Source organism: Lonchura striata, chromosome 18, assembly GCF_050655825.1.
Source record: "Lonchura striata isolate lonStrDom1 chromosome 18, ASM5065582v1, whole genome shotgun sequence".
In the NCBI taxonomy this organism is placed as follows: domain Eukaryota; kingdom Metazoa; phylum Chordata; class Aves; order Passeriformes; family Estrildidae; genus Lonchura; species Lonchura striata.
Window position 1 is genome coordinate 7834167 of NC_140720.1, and position 19072 is coordinate 7853238.

Consider the following 19072-nt stretch of genomic DNA (forward strand, 5'->3'; position numbering starts at 1 on the left):
CCGAGCACCGGGCACCGAGCACCGGGCACGAACACCGGGCACCGGGCACCGAGCACCGAGCACCGAGCACCGAGCACCGAGCGCCGAGAACCGAGCACCGAGCACCGAGCACCGAGCACCGAGCACCGAGCACCGGGCACCGAGCACCGAGCGCTGAGCACCGAGCACCGAGCACTGAGCACCGAGCACCGGGCACCGATCGCCGCTGTCCTGCGGTGCCGCAGCGGGGCCGAACCGGGCCGGGCGGTCCCGGGCGGGGCGGGCGCTGCCCGCGGTGCTGAGCGGCACCGGCGCTGTCCGCGGTGCTTCAGGGCCGAACCGGGCACCCCCAAACCCCCCCGGCCATGGAGACCCCCGCCGCCGGCCCGAGGGGGGACGGCTACAACGAGGCACTGCTGCACAAGGTGGGGATGGGGATGGGGATGGGGATGGGGATGGGGATGGGGATGGGATGGGGATGGGGATGGGATGGGGATGGGGATGGGATGGGGATGGGGATGGGGATGGGGATGGGATGGGGATGGGATGGGGATGGGATGGGGATGGGATGGGGATGGGATGGGGATGGGATGGGGATGGGATGGGGATGGGATGGGGATGGGGATGGGGATGGGATGGGGACGGGGATGGGGATGGGGATGGGGATGGGGATGGGGATGGGATGGGGATGGGGATGGGGATGGGGATGGGGATGGGGATGGGGATGGGATGGGGACGGCGATGGGGGCACCCGGGAGGGGGCTGCAGAGGGGGTAGAAGGGGCAGGGCTCCTGCTTGAACTTCCCGGCAAATTCCATCCCTCTGCCTTCCTCGCTCCTCGTCTCCCGGTGCGGTCCGTCTCTCATCCTCATCCCGCTGCGGCGCTGGGGGTGCGGCGGCAGCTCTGTCCCCGCTGTGGGGATGGGCAGCCCGCAGGGGTCAGCCCCGGTCCCCGGCACATCCCGGCTGGCGGTGGGCAGGGGGTGGCAGGATTCGGCGTGTTTCCCAGCCAGGACTGCTGGAGCGGGGCCAGCCCCGCGGCGCAGCCCGCAGCGCTCCCGCTGTCCTGTGCAGGCTCAGGGCGGCTCGGGAGCGGCTGAACCCCGCGGGGTTTTTTTGCCAGAAGCAGATGAATGAGACGAGACTTCCCTGCCATGAAATAGCCGTGTCCCAGAGACGTCCATTCCAGCCCTTGCTGCTTTGAAATCCTCTTTTGCAGTGTTTTGGGATTGTGTTTTGTAACTGCGATGCACGGTGGTCAGGACTGGTGGGGCGCTCAAGCTTTGCTGCGGGGACAGCAGCAGCAGCAGGGATTTTGCTCTCTGCAGTCAGGCGCTGCCCTGCAACTCCTGGAGTGATGGGGGAGATGCTGATTTATCACAGATCCACCCATCACTCCTTCCTGCTGTCCTCACACTGCATTCCTGCAGTCCCCAGTGACTGTGCAGGAACTGGCACTCTCGGGAAAATCAGGGATGGGACAAGACGGGAGAAGGGCTGGGGTTCTGTGGATCCCTCTTCACAAATCCCAGTCTGATCTGTATCCTGCTGTACTCAGGGCAAGGTGCCCAGCCCTTGATTAGCAGAAAAAAATATCAATTACTAGCAGCTCTCATTTCTGTTGTACATGGAATACATAGAACATGCCCCCAGGGATGACTTGAGAAAGTTTGATTCTTTGGAAAGCTTTAACTCTCTCCTCTGCAGGAAGCAGCTGCAGCAGTTAAGGAATTGCAGTGGTGGAAATGAAGCTCGGGCAGAAGACCAGCCCAGGCAAAAAAACCATTCCAGTCCCACGTTCCCTGCTGCCTCCCTTGGTATTTTTCTGCCTTTCCTGGCTGGGCTGCTTGTCTTGCAGAAACAAGGCTGCTTTCACTCCAGGGAAGTGAGGCAGCAAATACCTCACTAGATCTTGTGTCTGAGCAAGCAATCACATTTCAGATGTGTTAAAAAACCTCAAGAGAGCTTTGCAGTCTGGAGACAAGGATTAAATTATTTCTGGTTGGTGGCTAAACCCAGGCCTGGGGAGGAAATGGGCCAGGAGCTAACCAAAGCAGGAACAGCAGAGGTTTATTCTGGGCTGTTCCAGAATAGTTTTGCATGATACAAAATGATGAATTCTGCTCTCAGGTGGTTTGACCCGTTGCCAAATCATTCTTCCTCCTCTGTGATTCCTGGATCCATTTAACTGGATCAAGACCCAAAGCAGAGGGATGTGTTCCTTGTCTGTGGCTGATCCAAGGTGTTAACAGGGGGTTGCAAACAGGGATCTCCTGCATGATCTGAGCCAGGTTTTGTTTGATGCACAGCCCGAGAGCTCATGTCTGCAGGGCTGAGATGCAGCCTGTGCCAAGGTAAGGGCCCAGCCAGGCAGGCAGGGGGCTCCAGGCTGGCTCTCAAGCTGGTATAAGTGCCCTGGCCATGGTGAAATGGTGTCTGGGCAGGTGGGGACAGCCCTGAGCTGTCCCTGTGGCACATAGCAGCTTCTAGCATCACCCAGCTCCATCCCTGGAGAACTGCTTGGAGCAGGGGGAAGGCAGCACAATTTTACATAAAGAGCAGGTTAAAAATAAGTGTCAGGAACTGAGAGTCTCAGCCTGAGAGGCCACGAGAGTGGGGTGCTGAGGGGCTGCAAGCAGACCTGTCTTCACCCCCAGACCTCTCCCAGTGCTATGTCCCAGCTGAGCTCTGCAGGCAGCTGTGCTGGGGGGCATGTACACATTTACCACAATTTGTTGTGCTAAATCCTGCTCATCTGGGCACAAACCTGTGGGTTTGAGGCTTCATCAGCTCCCTGAGAGCACCACCAGAGCCTGTGGAGGGCACTTCTCCCTTCCCTGCATCCCCTGACTGGGGTTTTACCCTGCCAGGCTTCTATTAGCTGTATTTAGCTCAGGCCCAGGTTCTGCATGTTAAATCTCGAAAATGAGCTGGGAAGGCAACCTCAGCCCACGTGCACTGTCCCAGATCTCCTCCCACTTGGCTGGCCCCGGAATTGCACCCATTGCCTCTCTGCACTGCCTTGACAGCTGTGCAAAACCTCTCTTCCCTTGGCAGGTTAGACCAAAATATCTCTTTTCCTTGCAAGTATGGGAAGTTGGAATTATTTTGCCTTGTCCCTGCAGCCCATGCCAAGCCAGCAATGATTTTGACTGGAAGTGATCAATCTATGTTTGAATTAGCCTCAAAACTAACTCAAAGTGTAGGGAAGAGCAGGCAGACAAGACATTTAAGTCTTTTCAGGAGGGTGTTACAAGGTGAACCTGCTTTTCGCTGGGGCTGTGGGGTGGTGGAGAAGTCAGGTTACCTCTGCTCACCCAGGGAAATCATTTCCTTTAGCTGGAAAGAAGGATTGTTTGATTGTTTTGATTGCACTGGGGCTCAGCAGTGATGATGTGGGACTGTCACCAAGTGAGTCTCCAGATTTTGGTAAGGTTTCCCAGCCCTGGCAAAGCACTATTCCATCTCTACACCACCAGGCAGAGAGGATTGACAACACCAAAAGGAACATTGCAACACTTTACTTGTTTTCCATGAAAAAACAACAAGCAAACAAACTCACCCCCCAAAAAAACCAAACCAAACCAAAAAAAAACAATCAATCACCAAAAAAACCCCCAAAAAGCCCCACCATAACAAAAAACCCCCAAACAAACAAAAAACCCAAAACAAACAAACAAACAAACAAAACCCTGGGAAAACCTGGGGGGATGAGAAGGTGTGGAGTAGGTCTGTCTGTGGCTGAGAATGGGGGAAGAGCCAGGACAGCCATGGAGCTTCATCTCTGGGAAACTTTTTACTATCATGACTCAGTCCTGTTCAGACTGAGATTTCAAGGGCTAACAAGCCACATCTTCCCTGCAGTGGGTTTTTTGTTTTTACTTTTTGTTTATTTGGTGACCAGGAAGGCTACAGTGATTTATACTGTGCTCTCTCCACAGAGCCCAAGAGCTTTACCTAAAATCATTAGGAATATCTCTTGGCTGATCCAGGCCAAATTTTACTGTGTATTATTAAGTCATGAAGCAATTCATGAGTTGTCTCTATTATGAATCCCATTTAAATTATTAATAGAGGAATCTGCCTTTTATACATGTAAACCCTTGGCTCTGCAGGCTTTCTGTTGCTCATTCCAACCAGCTCTTCTCCCTCCATAATTAATGCTGTTCTCTGCATTAACTGCTCCCAAAGACAGCACTGCAGGGTGCACCCAGTCTTGTTGCACATCCCAGCATCAGTATTTTCCCTGGAAATAGTATTTAACACCAAATTATACAGCACTGAGGTGCAGGAGCCCCGTGGTAATGAATTCTTGGAATGTTTTGCTATCCAGCTGCTCCTGGACATATCCTCTCTGCTCAGGGAAGAGGTCTGGGCCCTAGGGAAGAGCCAAGGGGGGTTTAGGCAGGGAAACTCCCCCAGGAAAGGGGTGAACCAGATCCTCTGGCCCAGAGACTTCTTCCTCCCACATTCCCTAAGATCCCATGCAAGCTCCCAGCTCATGCAGCTGCTCTGAATGCACAAGTGGCCTGCGAGCAGCCCAGGCAGGAGCAGGGAGAAATCTCTGCCTGTGCATCTGGGCACAGGCTGCTTCCTCCAGCTGTGCAGCAGTCTGCATCTGGCAGAGGTGCAGGGCTCCCTCCTGCCACAGCTCTGCTCAGCACGTCAGGCTTTCCCCAGGGCAGGTCGGTGTTTGGGATGTGTTCTCCAGGGGAAAGGCATGTTGGAACTCAAAATGTCTCTCAGACATTTTTAGAGGTTCCAGGCCTTGGTCAGAAGCATTTTAGACCCTGGCAGGCAGCTGAAAAACAGCTGTGATTTTGGGTTTGAACCATGGGATGAGTTACCAACTTTGGAGGTAGAGCAAGCAGTCACAAAAGTTTAGATATTAGAGTAGAAGTAGTTACAAAGTAGAAGGGAAGATTTTTTTAGTATTGTACAGGGGGGGTTTAACACCTGTGCAGGGGGGTTTTTACTTTGTACATGGGGGTCAGAAGTTCTAAGATGGAGGAAAGTGGGCTGATCCTGTTCTTCTCTTCTTCTCCTTCTTCTTCCTTGCCTGCATGTTCTTGGTGATGCTGGCACTCACAGATTGGTTTAGAGTAGAAAAGCACTTTGTAATGTAGGTTGTAGGTATTGGGGAAAACTGTAAACATTTAATACGTAATATATCGTATAAAAGAGAGCAGCAGCCCTGGGTGGGAGAGAAGAAGCAGTCGGGGTCAGAGAGGATGTCAGGGTGTGTGTGTGCCTCTGCCTGAGCTGTGAGCAAACCACAGCAGCTCAAGGAGAAAATCTTTTAGATAACTTGCAATAAACTGCCTTGAGACCGAACAAGAGGCTGCAGAGTTTTTCTTTGGAAGCACGGGTTGGAGCTGAGACTTTTCCACCACATGAGACCCCAGACCAAGCCCGGGGTTCTCTCAGAGGCAGGCACTCACTGGAGTGCATGGGGGGAACAGGCAGTTTGTGGGGTGGTGCTTTATTCAAGGCAGGACGCTGATTTCCTGCCAGTCCACATCCCTGCATTGCTTGTGCTCCTCAAGCTCCTTGGCTTTTGGTTTCACCCCTCTTCTTTGGGCTCTGTGAGGTGCAGGAACCCTGGTACCAAGTGCTGTGAATCCCACGTGGTGTCCCAGTGTATGGAATCAGGTCTTGATCTGCTGGGGCTGTTCAGGCATTGGTGAAACACATTCCTTCACACTGATGCTGTGTTTTATCAGGGAAGTGCAGTGCCTGAAGTAGTGCCAGGATTGGTCACGCCCCAGAGCACTTTGGGACAGGACCAGATGTGCACAGAGGCTCCCCTGCATACTGGGGAGGTACTGAAGCACCTTCAGGCAAAGGAAGGAGGTGTTGCAGGATGGAGCAAGGCTGCTGGAGCTGCACAAGCACAAACTAAGGAGGGGTAAAACAGATGCAGCCAAGTGCAGCAGAGGTGGATGCAGAGAGTGGGGAGGTTTAGTCCCAGCACCTCGCTGCCTCATCCCTGAAGCCTCAGGGGTGACAGGGACCAGTAACAGAGAGAACACTCCATGCTTGCCACAATTGCAGCTTCAGGATCACCCCTGTCCTGAAACACAAAGCCCAAACCACTTCTAAGCAAGAAGGCTGGTAGCAGATTATTTATTTTCATTCGTGTCCTGCAAAAGGGTTGAAAGTGCCTGGGTTTCCTGAAAGGATGGGAATGTTTGCCAGTGGCTCTGTGAACAAAAGCCAGGTACCAGCAGAGGGAAGGGAGGGGTTCTGTTTGCACTGCAGGGCTCCCTTGGGTCAGGCATTTTGAGGGACACAGGTAGAGCAGAAGAGAAGATGAGCTGCCCAGGGGTGCGGGTGGGTACCAGGGCCATGGGCTGGCAGTGTGGGAGCTGCTCAAGAGGTGGCAGCTCTGGCACCAGCACAGCTCCCTCGTCCCTTCTGCTCAGGGATGGGAGCGCTCTGGAGCTTCCCCTGGAGGCTGGAGAGGCAGGAGGAATTCATGACTTCAAAGCCATCACTTTGCCAGGAGGGAGTGCTGTGGGTCCGTGACATTAAGGCAGCACAAAATCAGCCCAGTGACCCGGCGAGGTTGCTTGGCTGTGGCAGCAGCTGTGTGCAGCAGCTGCAGGAGATGCTCTCTTTACTAAACAGTTTTGGACTTGATCCAGTGACTCCAAAGTCCTCCCAAAGAGGTTTTCCAACAAGCCTGTGTGAACCAAGGCTGTTTCTACCCGGCAGCTTCCTGAGTTGGGGTAGGAGCGTCTCTCCTGCTCACTCTCCATGACTGTGCTTTACTTTCCCTCCCATCTCTGCTCTCTTGGACAGGGTGCAGTGGGTTTCAGGCCGGAAGCTCATCCCAGAGAACATTTAATTAATTACAGAGATGGACAAAGGGGTGGAGATTCCTCTCTGGGCAAGTGGCAGAACCAAACGTGAGAGACCCAGGGGCTGGCTGGGTCCTTCTTGATCCTGCTGCATTTGCTGCCACATTCCCCCAGCACACCTCCCCAAATATCTGACCCCCAGCTCCCCCATCACCTGCACCTGCACTGATGCCTCTTTATCTGGTCCTTGCAGACAATCCTGGTTGGAGACAGTGGCGTGGGGAAAACATCACTGCTGGTCCAGTTTGACCAGGGCAAGTTCATTCCTGGCTCCTTCTCTGCCACCGTGGGCATTGGGTTTACGGTAAGAACCCAGTCCCTGTCCCCTGGGCTGTGCACTCACCCTTGGGGAGCAGCTTTATTTGGGGAATCAGAATCTGTGGATCTGTGGTAAGCACAAAAATTTGGATTCTTTGCTGTGGTGCTGCTGGATGAGGAGTTTGTTTTGGCATTGTGCTTCTTGGCATGCTTTGGACTGCTGGGAGGGATGAAGGATGGATAAAGCTCCATATTCCAAATCCCTTGATGGGGCCGTGTCTGAGTGCAGCCTTCACACACAGAAAGCTGCCTTTGGAGCTGCCCTGCTCTGCCAGGGAGATGCCAGCCTGTGTCCTGCCTGTGTCCAGCCTGGGGCCCTGGCAAAAAGTCAGGCAGATGGTGACAGTGCCTGGGAAAAGCACTCGGCTGCCATCCAGAGCTATTTGCAGAGCTGCTGTGGGGTCTCAAGTGGCTCTGATGTGTGTCCCCCCTCTCCTGAGGAAGCTCAGGACAGGGACAGTGCTTGGGACCAGTTACCTATGGGGATGTGATTACCCACAGGAATTTTCTTTCTAGTCCAGGCCAAGGAAGCAGAAAAATGTGGCACCAGCAGGGATGGTCTGGGGCCAAGCAGCCCAGGGACCAGCAGCCAAGGGTGCCCCTGCTGAGGGGATTGAGCTGTGGGCAGACAGAGGAGGCTCAGGCACACCACTGATCTCTGCCAGCTTCCAGCTGCCTCGTTTCTCCCACAGCAAATGCCATTGTGTGGAAGTGATGCTCAGCCAGATGTTTTTCCTGCCCAGGCAACTCCATGAGCACGGTTTTCCATATGCTTCCAGCCCCCTCCCCATCTTGTTGCAGAGAAGTTCAGCCACTTCCAGGAGCTCCAAGTGCCTCCAGCCTCCAGCTCTGGGCACTTTCCTGGCCAAAGGGCACCTATAAACTATAAATCCCCCAGCTGGGTCTGAGCGCAGTTACAGGACTGGAAATACAGGTTCTATTTCCTGGGGGGCAAAGGAGGGCTTGGCTGGGGCAGGGGCCAGCAGCCCCAGAAGGTGTGGAGGTGGATGGCATTCCAGAGGGCATCTCTGCCACTGGACCTCCTGTGGGCACGTGTGGCCTTTACCCAGAGAGCAGCAAGGGGCACAGCACTGGAGCCCTGCATCCCTGAATCTCAGCGGTGTGAGCAGGGATGGGGACTGCCCTGAGATTAGCCTTGATGAGATGAGATGAGATGAGATGAGATGAGATGAGATGAGATGAGATGAGATGAGATGAGATGATGAGATGAGAAGATGTTCCAGGGAGAATAGATCAGGGAGGACTCAAGGCTCCTATACATGAAGTGATGCCTGTAAGGCTGAAACCTTGACCAGCTCTAGTGCATGGACTTGTATGGGTTTTTACAGGGTGGGATTTTGGGTAACACAACATCCATCTCCAGGGATTTCTCCCACATTTCCATGCTTGGGCTTTTCCTAAATGAAGTGCAGTATGAGCTGGGCCCCAAAGACTGGTGTAGGATGCAGGGGGCTGTGGGGGGAGTGGGAGGCCTGGCAGACATCCCGGGTGAGATGGAGGTGCCGGCTCGGCACAGCTCGTGGCCTCCGGCTAACAGCTCCTGCTCCGCTTCCCTGCCGGCTCCTGGCTCCAGGGTGCTCAGCTGGGGCTGCAGCAGATGGGGCTGTCGTGGTTTGACACGGAAAAAGAACCATAACAGGGGCAAACCCCCCACGCTGGGCTGGGCTGGTGGGGTGGGAGTGGGAGCTGCCATCCCCACTGTCCCGGTGTGGCAGGGTGGGATTTGGTAGCACCGGGGTCTCCATCCCCACAGTCTGGGAGGGACGAGGTGACTTCATTTGCGGGGTGAGCAGCTCCTCCTGTCCCCGCCCGAGTGTCCGGAGGGATGCTCCGGGGCTCTGCCCAGCCGCGAGCAAACCCCAGCACCGCGGGGTGTGGGAGTGCCGCGGGGCAGGTTCCCACCCTTCAGCCTCTTCCTCCTCATCCCGTGCCCGGGCTGGGCAGGGAGGCGGCCGGGGCACGGCCTCGGGGGTGGCATCGGCCGGGGAGGAGGAGGAGGAGGAGGAAGAGGAGGAGGAGGAAGCCGGGTGGGGCCGCAGCTCCCGCAGGCGCCGGGACTCGACGGCTCCGCTCGGACGCACCATGGGCGGCCCCGATGGGGCAGCGGGGGGCGAGAGCCTGGAGGGGAGCGGGGATCCCCCGAGGAGCAGCGGGGATCCCCCCAGGAGCAGCGGGGATCCCCCCAGGAGCAGCGGGGATCCCCCCAGGAGCAGCGGGGATCCCCCGGCGCCGCCCCGGGATTACGAACTGTGCGGCAAGGTGGGAGGCGGCGCGGGGTGAGCGGGGATGGAGCCCCCGAGCTCTGCCAGAGGGGAAGGTCTGGGGTCGCTCCCCGGCTTGGGGCAGACCAGGAGGGGTTGAGGAAGGGTCCCGAGGGCCGCCCGCTTCCTCCGCTGCTGCCATCGTGCCCAGGAAGCGGCCGCGAAACGGGGAAGGAAGAAGGAGGAGGCGGCAGCCCCGGCTGGTCCCCCCAGCCCTGCTCTGCCCCGGAGTCTCCCGATGCAGCAGGGCAGAAATTGGGGTTTTTCCTCCCCGGAAGGTGGAGATGGGAACATCCCTGCCCCGAGGGTGCCGTCTGTGCCCCGGGGGCGTCCCTGCCCGGCAGTGGCACTAGGAGGGACCAGCTGCAGGAACGGGATTTCGGGGGGCTCCCAAAGAAGAGAAGCGTGGCCAAACTCTGCCCCTGAAAGCCCCTCAGACCTTTTTCAGGGCAAGGGGCTCCTGCCAGCCCCGCAGCTGTGCCAGGGAGACAGGATCCCATCCAGGCCATCACAGCACCCCAGGGGCTCCGAGGTGGGAACAGCATTTGAGCCCAGATCTGGCCCAGGGTCCCCCTTCACCCTCACCACAGCATGCCAGTTGTCAGTGTCTCTGCACCCCTGCCAGGCCTTGGGGCAGGGGGGAGCCCTCCTTCCCCACCCCAGCCCAGGCAAGGGTTGCCCCAGGAGCACCTTCCTCATCTGAGCAGCTCAGGGGAGGCACAGGGCTGATGAAACTTTTACTCCCAAAATTTAATATACAGCCGCAGGCTGAGGCCAGCACTGATGGTGTCAGCCCTGGTTCCCCCTGCTGCCTCACTGAGCCGGTTCCAAAGTGGTCCTGCACGCTGCCACCTTCTCTAAACTGCTTTTATTCCTTTGCCTTTATCCTCCCCTCTCTGACTCCTCTTCATGGAGGGCAATTTCCATGTCTGGGGGAGAAAACCAGTTTTCAGCTTGGTCTAGAGTGAGGTGGAGGCAGAACTGAGCAGTGTTCCCAGCTCCCGCAAGCCCTGGGGAAGGATTTCACCAGCAAAATGGTCACAGGAGGCAGAACATTTCCAGGCACCAGCTTTGGCATTTGCTGTGCCATCCCTGTGGAAGGTGGCCATGGCCCGCTGTGCTTGCCTGCCCCAGAGGCAGCAGGGCTGCAGAGATTTATTTTACAAGCTCCAGCATCCTGTCAGCTGAGCATGCAGGGATGGACCTTCCTGCTGAAGTCCTGCTCGCTGCTATTGAATTTCATAAGGGTAAAAAATGATGCAGTCAGGTTAATGATTGCTGGGCAGGAACAGGTTGCTGCAGGTAGGCAGAAGGAACACAGCATCGGGGAAGGCTGTGCTTATGGAGCGCAGAATTGGTCTTGGCTGCTCCCTGCCTGAGTCTGGCAGTGCTGGAGAGCCTGGGCTGATCCTGTTTGCTTAGCAGGAGGAGAAAGGCACCGTGTTTGCTCTGGTGTCTGCAGCAGGCACTGGCAGGGAGAGAGTCCCGGACACGCAGGGTTTGCCCAAGCCATGCATCAGCCCTTGGGCTGGGCACACCCAGGTCAGGGGCAAAGCGTGGGCAGAGGTGTCTCCACTCATCTGGGAGCTGTGGCTGGTTCTCCAGGAGCCTGCTGGGCTGGGAGATGGCCAGGGGCTGACTAGGAGACATCCCTTCCTGCTGCAGTACTTGCTTTCACACCAGCTCCCCCCTCTTTAGGGGCTGGGGGCTGCCCTGCTGTCCTGGGGCACTGCTTGGCTGCACCCTCAGGGGTCCCATCCCACTCCCAGCTCCCACGGGGCTTTCCAAACCCATCAGGACCAGCCCCGGGGAAAGAAAGAAAGGGAGAGAAGGAACTGGGGAGGGTTCAGCACCAGTCAGAGGTGCTGCTCCCTCCCTGCCCTGCTGACATCTCTCCCTGCGCCCATCTTGCAGGTGATGTTGCTTGGAGACTCGGGCGTGGGCAAAACCTGCTTCTTGCTGCAGTTCAAAGACGGGGCCTTTCTCTCCGGGACGTTCATTGCCACCGTGGGCATAGATTTCCGGGTGAGACCAGCACAGCTGCCAGCCCCTCGCCCCCCTTGCCCTGCACCTGGGCCAGGACAGGCTGCTGGGCAGGGGGAATGGGGGTTTCCAGCCTCTGTACCCCCAATTATCTCCCAGCCAGCTACAGGTGCTGGCTGGAGCCCTTCCACCCCTCCCTAGGAGAGCAGTAATAGATGGAAGAGTCCACTGGTACTGTTGCCTCTTACCTTTAAACCAGCAAACAGTCCAGGTTTAGCCCATCCCAGCTGTGTTCATGGTCTGGGGGTGTGTGCTGGGCAGCCAGTGCACTCCACCATGCAGGCAAAGCCAGCAGCTGGGGGGGACAAACACTGGTTGCTGTAATTTCGTGCCTTGAAAGGGCTGAAATGGGCTGCTGAGAAGTCGTTAGGGTTACCAGATTCTGTTTAAACCCCCACACTGCTGTCTGCTCAACACATTTCAGCTGCAGGCTCTCTCTGAGGGTATCCAGGGAGGCACAGCTGTTTGCAGCACAGGGCAGAGCAGGAAGGAAGTCACGGGGGTGTCCCTGGGCAGAGCTCTGCCCACAGCCACCCACACGTGTCAAGTGTGGTCAGGGCTTCCTCTGCCCCCATGGCTGCAGCTGCTCCAGTTCTCTGCCACTTTTGCTGCCCTAGCTTTGGCTTTTGGTGGAGCTGGGGGCTTGGTGATCAGGGGTGGGGGAGAGAGATGGCTGTGGGTTTGGTTTGAAAGGGTCATGAGGCCTGTCCTTATGATAAAGTCATGAAAGAAGGAAAATCTGCTGTGTCCCACTGCTGGGCTCAATGCTGGTGTCCCCAGAGGTGTTGCAAGCATCCCCTCCAGCAGCTCATGGCTCATTGCTCTAGGTAATCTCCAGAGTCTCCTAGGGCATCTTTTGTTTTATCCAGCCCATTTGCTCGAATGCTGTCATCACCACATGGGCTGAATTTCCATTTCAAACAATTCCAGGCAACCAAATTATTTATAGGGGTCTTCTCTTTCCAGACTCCAAGTATGATTCTTTAGGAGTCTTAAAATAGCTTTTCAGTAGTCTTTTATTTTCTTTTTTTCTGGCCTCTGGAGAGAAGCCCCTGCACTTCTGAGATGAGAACAGTGATTGCTTAAGCCTCAATAGCTGCCTTCCCAGCTCAGCTGGAAATGCCTCTTTCCTTTCCTGGTCCCAGCCTGGCTGCAAAGCATCCTGACCCAGGAGATTTCCTCCTGCCATGATGAATACAGCTGTGTGCTACATGCAGCCCCTCCAGCTTAGTCTTTACTACCTCCTTTAATGAGGAGGCTCAACCAGCAAGAAAACCTGAGCAGGACACCCAGCATCTCCCAGTGAGTGTGCCCAGGCAATTTGTAGCATCCAAAACCCTTAAATTACTGCAAACAAGCTCAATTTTTAGTGCAGCAGTGGTTCCTGAGCACATGGAGCTGAGTTCCATCAGAAAGATCAGGGCTTTTTGGTGAGCACACATAAAAGCACACCAACCTGTTATTAATAAATGCAAAATGATGTGTGGTTCTTCCATGCCTCCCCACTTCCGCAGCTCTGCCAACTTCCCAGGGGTTGCTGCAATCCCAGAGTTTCCCAGCAGGAGCCAGAGCAGGTCGGTGCTCCTGGGATTTGCTGGACAGCCAGCCTCATTAAGTGACTCATTAGGGGATGTGGGAGGCAAGGACAGGGATTTTGGCTGTAGGAGATGAACGAGGCTCTGGATCCAAGGCAGGCTGGGGTCCTGCTGTCTCCTCCCTGCTGATTCTGCTGTTCACTCTGACTAGAGGGGTTGCTGCTCTGGGATGTCCCTGGAGCTGCCAAACAACCAGGACCATGGTTTGTAGCAATGAGGCTTCGATGTCCAGCCCCACAGGCAGCCTGGCTTCATCCCACAGCCCAGGGAGAGCAGTGAGGGGCTGTGGAAAGCCAGCTCAGGCACCAGGACATGCTTTGGGCTGATAAACCTGCTCTCCTTGTCTCCTGCAGAACAAAGTGGTGGCCGTGGATGGTGTGAAGGTGAAGCTGCAGGTGAGCTTTGGGAGGGGGGAAGAAATTCCAGATGGAAACCCACCTCAGGCCTAGCGTGGTGGTCCAGCAGGGCTGGGAGCCACAGGAGCAGACCCAGCTGGGGGAGGCTGCTCTCCCTGTTCTCACCAGGGCAGTTTCTTGGTAGATCTGGGACACGGCAGGACAGGAGCGTTTCCGCAGCGTCACCCATGCCTACTACCGGGATGCCCAAGGTGAGTTTGGAGCCCAGCAGGGCTGGGGAGACCATGCAGAGCACGTTCCTGCAGTGCAGCAATGCCTCTGCCTCTTCCCCTCCAGCTCTGCTCCTGCTCTACGACATCACCAGCAAGATGTCCTTTGACAACATCCGTGTGAGTGCCGCCGTGGCTGGGGGTGTTTCTCCCCAGGGCTGGGAGCAGGGTGCCCTGTGTGGCTGGCTGGGTGCTTGGAGAGTCAGGAACCTGCTCTACCCCCAAGCTCTGGCTGTTCTGGTCAGAGCCAGCCAGCTGGGAGCTCATCCCAGGGCACCTGGCTGGGTGCTGCATGGCTGGCTGAGTTTTGTTTAAGGACATGGCGAATGCCTGAGGGAGAAAACGTGGTTTGGGAAGGATGTGAACTACGGCTTGGGCTGTAGCCAGGAGACAGGGTGTTTTCAGGACTGCTTTATTTGTGTTGCTGGAATAATTCCTGTGCCAAGAAAAGTCATTATCCCTGTCCTTGTGGGGGAGAGATGGGGGTGCTGAGGGGATGTGAGGGCTGAGAGGGAAGGGAGGGGAGTACTGAAGGGTGGGGGGCTGAGCTGGGGGGGACAGGAGTACCCCTCACCCCGACACAGTCCTGCTGCCCCACAGGCCTGGCTGACAGAGATCCACGAGTACGCCCAGAAGGACGTGGTCATCATGCTGCTGGGCAATAAGGTGCGTGGAGGGTCCCCTCCACCCTGGGCTTTGCTGTGCTGTGCCGAGCCCTTGGATGCCCATGGCTGTGCAGGGACGGGGCTCTGCCCGCACCCTGCACCTCTGGGCTCTGCTTCTTCCGGGGCTCAGCCGAGCCCAGGGGTGCTCCCAGGTCGGGGCTGGGGGTGGGCAGTGTTCCCGGTAGCCAGCGGGTGGCAGCAGGAGGCTGAGGCTCCAGGGATGCTTCGGTGTGGGATGCTGCTGACTGTGGGATGCCCATCCGGGCCCGGATGCACCCCTGGACCTCAGGTAACCCCCAAGCTTCAGAGGCCCAACAAGGTCCCAGATTCTCCCCAGGGGTCCTAGATGCTGCTGGGTGCCCAGTTCCCAGTTGTATTTCCCCTTGGGACTGGATATCCCCTAGATCCTGCATGATGCTGGGTACTGGATGCCCAGCAGGGTACCAGAGCCTCCCTGGCTCCTGGATGCCCTCAGACACTGCTCCAGGTCCTCGGTGTCCCCAGGTCCCAGGTCCCCCTGATGTCCCCAATGGCACCAGGTCCCAGATGCTCCACAGATCCCAGATTCTCTGGGCAGTGGATACTTCTGGATCCATGCTGCCCCTGCTTCCTGTCAGCCCTGACACCCCGCACTGCTGCTTTGCCAGATGCCCCAGGGTGCCAGCAGGCCAGGTGTGCGGTGACATTTTCCTTCCCTTTAGGCTGATGTGAGCAGCGAGAGAGCTGTGAGGACGGAGGAGGGAGCATCACTGGCCAGGGTGAGTTGTGCCATGGTCTAACCCAACTTAAGCCCCTCCCAGACAATTTCATGTCCCTCAGGGTTCCCATGCAGCAGTGCCATCCCTTCTGAGTGCCCAGACCCGCCTGGTGCTTGCAGGGCCAGCACTGCAGTCACTTGCCTGCAAATCCTGGGGCAAGGCAGGGAGGGGATGACCCTCAAGCCTCATCCAGGCTACAGGGATGATTCAGAGGGCCAGGAGGGCATCTTGGTGATAGCCACTGATGGGGTGGTGCTGCTCCTGCAGGAGTATGGAGTGCCTTTCATGGAGACGAGTGCCAAGACGGGCATGAACGTGGAGCTGGCCTTCCTGGCCATTGCCAAGTGAGTACCTGGGGCCAGGGCACTGAGCAAGGAAGGTGTCCCCTGCAGCCCCAGCACCTCCCACACACCAGCACAGTGTGGGAGAGGGTAACACAGCCCCACCACCCTAGGGAGCTGAAGCAGCGCGCGGGGCAGCCGCTGGATGAGCCTCACTTCCAGATCCACGAGTACATCGAGTCACAGAAGAAGAAATCCAGCTGCTGTGCCTTCTCCTGAGGGTGGCCCAGAGGAGCTGGCAGGCCTGGGGGCCCAGGTGGGAAGCAGAGTGGGGCCCAATCCTGCCCTCAAGCACCAGAGGGAACCAAGTTCTGACAAGCCAAGGTGGATGGCACAGTACAGTGGAGCTGAGTCCATGAGGAGAGCCCTTGTCCTGGTGCTAGGATTCAAATCCTGCTGCCCTGCAGAGCAACGACCTGTGTGCCACCGTGGGAATCACTATGGTGTGGTGACTGCCAGCCTGGCCAGCAAGCCATGGTGATCCATCACCTCCAGCACATGAGCAGGGTGCAGGACACAGCCACACACCTCACTGAGACCCTTGGAGCAGTTGGAGGGGCTGTGCCATGGATGAGCCTCCCTGCAGCCTCTAGCCCTGTCCTCCCTTGCAGCTATTCCTGCTCACAGTGCTGCTTCTGTCCAACTGGAAGGGCCTGGTCCAGCCCCATGTCCCTGGTGCTGCCAGGCTCTGGCTTCCCTCCAAGGAACATCAGCTCTGTCCCCCGGGCTGCCCCACACCCCAGTGCCCACAATCAGCTGTGGCTCCTCATTTCTGCAGTTGCTGCCAAAGGCTTTTATCCTCCTGCTGCCACAAATGCAATGATGTCCCCATTGTATCCTGGCTCTGCTCGAGGGAAGGGCTGGGATGGGGAAGGGTCCAGCCAAACCTGCTCCCTGCCCACACAGCTGGTGTGAGAAGTGAAATTCCCCTGGGAGCATCCGAGCAATGCTTGGGGCACTTCTGGTACAGACAGCAATTTGGAAAAACTTTGCTCCCCCCATGTTGTAGCCACAGAAATTACAGAAATTATTTTTTTAAACAAGAAAAGGCTTTTCCATTTCAGTGCCTCCAGACTGAACCATCTCCAGCCTCATGCAGGAGATGCCCATGGTGGCATAACTTGGGGTGTTGCTTCAGCCCTGCCACCTCCCAAGCCAGGCTGGGTTTCTCTCCCATCACTGTCCACGTAACACAGCTATGCCTTCCTGCTATTAGCAAATAGCAGCTGGAACTCACTTTCTGGAGACCAGATGCCCGAGAGCCTTCAGCCAGCAAACACTGCTCTGTTGGGCACTGGTGAGGCTCAGGGACATCCCTGGTGCTCAGCCCAGCTTTGCTGCTCCCTCAAGCACACTGTCCATTCCCCTGAGCACTACCCAGAGCAGTCAGATGGTGAATATTTAGTTATGTAGCTGAAGCACTGATCCAGAGAGCAGCTGTGCAGGGTATGGCACTGCACGTAGGAGTCAGGGACTGTCCAGCACATCTGTCCCCATCTGCATCTTCCCTGGCCCTGCACCTGACTGCTCACATCTCGCCTGCCCCGGTGCCTCCTTCACCTCTGCTCTGCCCCTGGGTCTCTCTTTGCAAGTTTACAGATTAAAGCTGGGCATTTTTTGAGGCTTTGCATCTGTCGGATTGTTTATTGCGTGAGAAATCCCTGCCCTGGGGCTGCAACGTGGGAGGCTGCTGCACACAGGCGCTGCAGAGCAGCCGGGCCGGGGGCCCTGGGAGCAGCCCTGGGGAGGGGGAAGCACCCAGGGCCCCTTCCTCCCTTCCTCCCTGCCGGGGAGGGCTTTCACTGCACATTTCAGACAGACCAAAGGTGAGAGGGGAACAGTAAACATGGCCTGTTAAATTAAAACCAACCTCCTCCCCTGCTGTTCTCATGGTGCGGAGTCCAGCATTCCCCAAATAACTCCGTCTTCCCACCAATGGCATTGCTGCTGCCGCTTGGCTGATGTCTGCAAAAAAAAATGCTGGATGGCTTCAACACAAACGGACATTGGCTCTTTTCTCTTTCCCCGCTCCTGCCTGAGCTCCCTTAACTTCACCCCAAGATGCAAAGGGCAGGAGGAGGCAGCCTGGGGCGCGACCGTCCTGCCTGTGCCCTGCCATCCCGCAGGCATTGTTGGACCCAAAAGCAGCTTCAGCCGTTTCCTTTGCTCTTGCCTTTCTTCCTTATCACGGTCCCGTGCTCAAACCAGCCCTGCTGGAGCTGGGTTTTGTTTCCTGACTGAGTGCAGGGTACCCAAAATGTGCTCTTTCCAAAACGCTCACTCGTGGGGCTGTGCTGCTCACAGCCCCCTTACCAAGGGGCGGCTGTGACACGGGCGATAGCCCCCCGTACTGGGGCTCTACCACAACACCAAGGGCTTGCCCTGCTTTTCCTCTCCGAAGGCATTTGTCGCCGGCTGCCGTGGGATTCCTCTCCACCGCTTTTCTCAGCGGCGGCCGCGGGCGAATGCTCAGCCGAGTGGAGGAAACAAATGAGCCCACCCTGCGCTCCCAGCTGCGTCCCACGGAGCTGGAGCACGGCCACCCCGAGCACACAGGGGGCTCTGCGGCCACTGAGGTCCCTGAGCAGGGTTTTGGGGCAGAGAACCTTGTGAGAGATGTGTCTCATGGCATGCAGCTGTCCCCTCCTTGCTCGCCTGTCTGCAGCTCAGTTAAATGTGATCCTGGCTGCCCTGAGGATCTCTGCCCAGGAACTTCAGCCAGGCCCTGCACTGGGAGCCACCTCTGTGCCACCCACCTGGGACAATCCCAGGAGGCAGCTCCGCCTGGCACCAGCAGCCCTGCGGCACGGCCGGAGCAGCCCAGGGTGGTTGCTGCCTTGCTCTGCCCTGGCTGAGCCCAAACCCCAGGATCTCACATGCTCATGGCTCCCTGCAGCTACTTCTGCTTCTCAGTCCATGAGCAGAGAACATGCAACCAGGGCAGAGCAAATCCCCGGGGTTCCCTCCATCTTCTCCCACCTCGGACCCCCAGCTCTAGGGTGCTGAGCAAGGTTCAGAGGCAGCTGGGGAACAGTGCTGGTGTCTCATTTCCACTGCAAAGCGAGTTACCTTCCCTCTTCAATGCCTACTTTCCCGCACAGTTTCAATTTAGGGATCTTATTTTACTTCTTTTTATTTTACTTCTTTTTATTTTACTTCGAACATCTCTCCACCCTCTACATCGGAGCAGCGCTGGGACAAACTGCAGCCTTCAAGGACTGGGCAAGGGTGTGGGATGGATGTTCCCCGAGAGGCCACCCGGGATGTGTCGCGGAGCGGGAACAGCTGGGAGCGTCCCGGTCTCCGGCCGTGCTGGGGGCTGTCTCCGAGACAGAGCCGATCCCCGGTGGGGGGAGTTCAGCGAGGATCGGGAGTTGGCGCCGTGGGCTCGGGTGGCACCGGGGAGTGGCCCGGATCACGGGGGAGCGATGGGAGCCCACGGGAGCGGTCCGGTCCGGGGCAGGCACCGCGACCCGGCGGCGCCGCGCCCCGAGCGCCCGCCGGGGCCAGAGCGCACCGGGACACCCGGGCCGCCCATATTTGCATAACCGCGCCTTTAGATTTGCATAGACACGCCCCTCGCTGTCCTAATTTGGCGGGCAT

General features: G+C 57.2%; 1 protein-coding gene across 4 annotated transcripts; it reads left to right on the plus strand.

Moving 5' to 3' along the window:
- Nucleotides 1–206: 206 nt before the first annotated feature.
- RAB37 (RAB37, member RAS oncogene family) lies at nt 207–17099 on the plus strand. 4 transcript variants are annotated; one of them, XM_077787359.2, is made up of 10 exons: nt 207–404; nt 7036–7146; nt 11357–11467; nt 13434–13475; nt 13621–13687; nt 13773–13825; nt 14306–14371; nt 15072–15128; nt 15396–15472; nt 15583–17099. In XM_077787359.2, the coding sequence occupies exons 1-10, from the start codon at nt 345–347 to the stop codon at nt 15686–15688; spliced, it is 750 nt and encodes a 249-aa protein (XP_077643485.1). In that variant the 5' UTR covers nt 207–344; the 3' UTR covers nt 15689–17099. The 4 variants fall into 4 exon arrangements, with proteins under 4 accessions (XP_077643485.1, XP_077643484.1, XP_085412965.1 ...); XM_077787358.2 differs by lacking the exon at nt 11357–11467; XM_021554976.4 differs by lacking the exons at nt 207–404; nt 7036–7146 and adding an exon at nt 7169–9440.
- The last annotated feature ends 1973 nt before the right edge of the window (nt 17100–19072 follow it).